General features: G+C 48.7%; 1 protein-coding gene across 1 annotated transcript; it reads left to right on the forward strand.

Moving 5' to 3' along the window:
• Window positions 1-780: 780 nt before the first annotated feature.
• On the forward strand, window positions 781-1,227 carry LOC124663952 (RING-H2 finger protein ATL39-like). The gene has a single exon (XM_047201579.1). It carries the CDS (start codon window positions 781-783, stop codon window positions 1,225-1,227), a length of 447 nt encoding a protein of 148 aa, XP_047057535.1.
• The last annotated feature ends 4,069 nt before the right edge of the window (window positions 1,228-5,296 follow it).

Consider the following 5,296-nt stretch of genomic DNA (forward strand, 5'->3'; position numbering starts at 1 on the left):
GCCACACACACGTCGTCCCGAGGCGCCCCTTCAAGATCCACAGCCACAGCCACGCCTCCGAGCCGCAGCGAGGGGATGCCCCGCCGCCGCCATCATCCTCCCGCACAACATGGTTAAACTTACATAGGACAAAATTAAAACTTCGATTACGTTTGAAGCGAAGGGAGTAGCTGAGAGTGGTCATTAGTTCATCACAGCTACCAATACCCCACGTTGCAAGTACCGGCACTTGTACTGAAGAATAAGGTAGTGCCGTAGTGGTACAGACCACTATTCGAATATCCCAGTCTGTACTACATTAACTCGGCTGTTGCCTGAAAGCGGCGCGGCGCCCGCCAATTTTATCCAGATGGTGATGCCACGACCCACGGGCCACCGCACCGCGCGCCAATTTGCACGCTGCATGACAATTGACGGCATGATTGCGCTCCCAGAACCTTCCTTCATTCCGTTTTGTCACCAAGAAACGACGAGCACTAACTGAGAACAGTCCAGAGCCGTTGCATCACCGAATAGGTTAGCGCTAGCCAAGTGGAGAACGGCCTAACAGGACAGCTGCGCGATGACACCTCGGCATAAGTCTCCCATTATCTCGCTGCTTAATTTGCTTCTTCATAACAGTACCATAGCGAAACATTCCTGCAAACTCGATAGCACGCAAGGGAGCGAGAGGCGTCAGCCGCTCGCGTGTTCTTGCATTGTACCCGTGGTTTCACCGTTTCAGTGCCACTGTGCGTGTGTGGTGGAAGCGTTGATCGTACCGGCCGGCGCCCGGCGGCGATGGTGACTGCGTGCGTGGTGGAAGGCGTCGCCGTGGCAGGGTTCCTGATCTGCGTGTACGACGGGTGGGCGCTGGAGCTCGCCGCCATCTCCCTCGCCGCCGTCCTCCTCCGGTACGCCGTGGTGCAATACGCCAACCACATGGCCGCCAACCTGAGCGGCCTTCAAGCGGTGGTGGCGAGCGACGCTGCCATCGCGGGCTACAGCCGCGCCTCGGGCCTCGACGGTGCGGCCATTGCCAGGCTGCCATGCTTCGTGGCCGTGCACGCCGCAGACGAGGGCGACGCCGTCGCCACGATGGAGTGTCCGGTGTGCCTCGGCGCCGTCGAGGAGGGGGAGACGGTACGGGAGCTGCCTTCCTGCCGGCACGCCTTCCACGCGCGGTGCGTCGACGCCTGGCTGCGCCTGCAGCCGACGTGCCCCGTGTGCCGGGCGACGTTCAGGTGACAGTCGGAGACCGACAACACCGGTACAGAGCGCGCACGCGCGGACCAGGTGAGTTGGGTACGAGAGCAGGTGGTGGAATGGTCACATATGACGATTTCGTTCGTTGAATCTAGTGTAATGTAATCACGCCAAAAATATCTCATGGAGACATAACATGCCTTGTGGTTGTTTTATCTTTACTATTATATTCGAGATGGTACGTCATAAAAAATGTTTGATGTCAAAGATTGGAGACATCTTGACCATCCGATCTCATCTCAACGTCCCCGCTCACATTTGATTCACCCACCACGTCGGATATCCTCCTCCATGTTTCTTTACTATTATATTCGAGTTGGTACGTCATAAAAAATGTTTGATGTCAAAGATTGGAGACATCTTGACCATCCGATCTCATCTCAACGTCCCCGCTCACATTTGATTCACCCACCACATCGGATATCCTCCTCCATGTTTAAGGAAAGCAACCGGATTTTTTAATCAGTATAAATTACGACGTTCCAATAAGTTCTCATAAGTAAAGGAATCGTGGAAATCTTTCACAGTAATAATCGCGTCAATCAATATTGAGCGACGGTTCAAGACCCACACACGATTCTCAGCTACCTCTTGCCTTGCTGAATGCCATTGGCTTGCTCGTCCGATTAATTACTCAGAGAAAATCATGGTGCATACCTTGTGGGTAGTCCTCAGCATAAATTTCTTCCGGTATGTTAACTTTCAGCCGGATCCAATTTACTGGCACACGCCATACTTCTACCTACTAGATCGTGCCATGGCCCATGGCCATGGGACTCCCCCATCCATTCACGCACCTCGCCCTTCGTAGCTCCCTCCGCCAGCGTCAAAGCTCCTTCAGCCTCCTGCCGCATCTACCGCGCTTGATGGAACTAGACAATTCGACACACACTGTGTTACGGAACTCCTCCGGTGCACTGCTCGTGCAAAGGCGTCGTAGGGCAGCCGCGGTTCGAGCCGCTGATGCTGCGCGAGATGGACGGTGGGAGGCCCCAGATCCAGACTGTGCCGATACCGAGCTACCGGTTCGCGTCGCTGAAGAACATGTGGGAGTAGATCTGCACCCCTCTCTACGAACTAATTCGATCGATGACATCTGAATGAACATCAAGGTAAACACCCATTAATTGATTACATGTCAGCCACGTTACTTTGTTGTTATGGGATGCCGTAGATACTGTATCAGTGGCACTGATCGCCAAAATGAAAAATACGGTAAAAAAAATAGTTGTTGTTTAATTACTACTCCCTCCGTTTACAAAAGAACAAAAGGTGTTTCAGCTTTTTCTTTATAAAGTTGAGACATATTTTTATGGATGGAGCGAGTTCAATCTTCATGAAAGAAATCATTATCCAACAAATCGGCAGCCACGTGTTCAATTTTTGTTTACATATAATGTGATTTTCATGCCCAGCAGAATACGAGACTCGACGCGAAATGCCATGTGAGTGTGGCAGGCGGCGCGACCAGGCAGCCCTCGAGAGCCCGGGAGGTGCCGCGGTGCTCAACTTCCGCGAGCGCGAGGGCACCGTCGACCACGTGTGTGGCCGAACCAACAATGTACAGTATTACCCGTGCTAGCCGTGAAGCTGCGGGACTGAATGCGCAAGCGGGTAACCAAGGCCACGGGAGCCGGATGTCCAAGGCCATGGGCGCCTTGCGTCCTCGGGACAATACCTGGAGACGCTTCTTGACGGAGAAGCCAGTCCACAGACAGATTCCTCGTATCCTACCGCTTCGGTGCCTCTCCAGGCTCCTGCGTCTCCACAAGGTTTGGCACCTCCTCTCATATCCACAATGCTGGAATTCCTTAATATTCGATTTCGCTGTGTTGAATACTATGTGCAGTTCATATGTCTTTTTTCAAATTGTAATCAGGTTGTCAACTTGTAATGTAAAGAATTGACCTACACTTGTAAATGAAATTATGCCATCTCAAAAGAAAAAAACGATTGGCCAAACCTAATTGGTCTTACTAATTGTTCACATTGCAGTGGAGTCTAGGGTAGACTTTTATACAAAGAGTTCTGATGAAGCATGTGCCCGGGCTTGTTGTTTGACGATGCTTTTATGACATAGACCAATGCCACCACTCAGAAGCCAGGATAGCGTCGTCGTCTAAATCAATATATGAGCTTGTGCCTCCTACAACACTTACAAGTTTCATTCCGTCTAATCACACGACGAATTTCATACCATGGTTGGTAATGCTAACTTCATCTAGGCATCCGTAGCAGCCATTCTGCTACTTCATATTGACCCTGATAGCAAAAGCTATCTTGATTTTTTCACAAGAAAATTACCTTCCTGAATTTAGGGTAGTCACAACATATGTAAACCTACAAGTATCAATGACTTGCAGTCATGGATAATAAAAGTACAGGAGAAGGACCAATGTATTAGTTTCACCAGCAGTTAAGTGTTAAGTCTATCACAATAACATGTGAGGAAGCGGCTAAAGGATGCAGAACATGGTATGGTATTCACAAAGTTCATATCTTCTTAATATTAACTGCTAACTTTAATGAGTAATCCTTACAATTCATACCCGAGGAACATAGCGAGCAAACTTTAATCATGAAAGTTTGGATACACGATTTACAAACTGTTAAAAATAATGTATTTATGCTTTCTATCTTGGCACAAGATTTACATACCGCCAAGAAAGGACTTTCCACACATTTGGCAAACCTGAAGAGTCACTACTAAGCATGAATAATTTCAAAAATACTAGCTTACTAAGAGTTTCTACGACATCCAAAAACAAATCAAACTGTAGGTAGGCATTCTTCAACCACCTAAATTTCTAGGTTTGCAGGTTGTCAAAAGGCAATCCATTTTTGGTTACTGATACGTCTCCGACGTATCGATAATTTCTTATGTTCCATGCCACATTATTGATGTTATCTACATGTTTTATGCACACTTTATGTCATATTCGTGCATTTTCTAGAACTAACCTATTAACAAGATGCCGAAGTGCCAGTTGCTGTTTTCTGCTGTTTTTGGTTTCAGAAATCCTAGTAACGAAATATTCTCGGAATTGGACGAAATCAACGCCCAGGGTCCTATTTTGCCACGAAGCTTCCAGAAGTCCGAAGAGGAGACGAAGTGGGGCCACGAGGTGGCCACACCCTAGGGTGGCGCGGCCCTGTGGTGTGGGGCCCTCGTGCCGCCTCCTGACCTGCCCTTCCGCCTACTTAAAGCCTCCGTTGCGAAACCCCCAGTACGGAGAGCCACGATACGGAAAACCTTCCAGAGACGCCGCCGCCGCCGATCCCATCTCGGGGGATCCAGGAGATCGCCTCCGGCACCCTGCCGGAGAGGGGAATCATCTCCCGAAGGACTCTACGCCGCCATGGTCGCCTCCGGAGTGATGTGTGAGTAGTCTACCCCGGACTATGGGTCCATAGCAGTAGCTAGATGGTTGTCTTCTCCCCATTGTGCTTCATTGTCGGATCTTGTGAGCTGCCTAACATGATCAAGATCATCTGTCCGTAATTCTATATGTTGCGTTTGTTGGGATCCGATGAATAGAGAATACTTGTTATGTTGATTATCAAAGTTATGTCTATGTGTTGTTTATGATCTTGCATGCTCTCCGTTACTAGTAGATGCTCCGGCCAAGTAGATGCTTGTAACTCCAAGAGGGAGTATTTATGCTCGATAGTGGGTTCATGCCTCCATTGATATCCGGGACAGTGACAGAAAGTTCTAAGGTTGTGGATGTGCTGTTGCCACTAGGGATAAAACATTAGTGCTATGTTCAAGGATGTAGTTACTAGTTACATTACGCGCAATACTTAATGCAATTGTCTGTTGTTAGCAACTTAATACTGGAGGGGGTTCGGATGATAACCTGAAGGTGGACTTTTTAGGCATAGATGCATGCTTGGATGGCGGTCTATGTACTTTGTCGTAATGCCCAATTAAATCTCACTATACTCATCATGATATGTATGTGCATGGTCATGCCCTCTTTATTTGTCAATTGCCCAACTGTAATTTGTTCACCCAACATGATGTTTATCTTATGGGAGAGACACCTCT

This window comes from Lolium rigidum, chromosome 6 (genome assembly GCF_022539505.1).
Source record: "Lolium rigidum isolate FL_2022 chromosome 6, APGP_CSIRO_Lrig_0.1, whole genome shotgun sequence".
Classification (NCBI taxonomy): Eukaryota; Viridiplantae; Streptophyta; class Magnoliopsida; order Poales; family Poaceae; genus Lolium; species Lolium rigidum.

Bases quoted from the DNA above. Each gene is read 5' to 3' on its own strand.
- LOC124663952 (XM_047201579.1), top strand. From the start codon at position 781: ATGGTGACTGCGTGCGTGGTGGAAGGCGTCGCCGTGGCAGGGTTCCTG.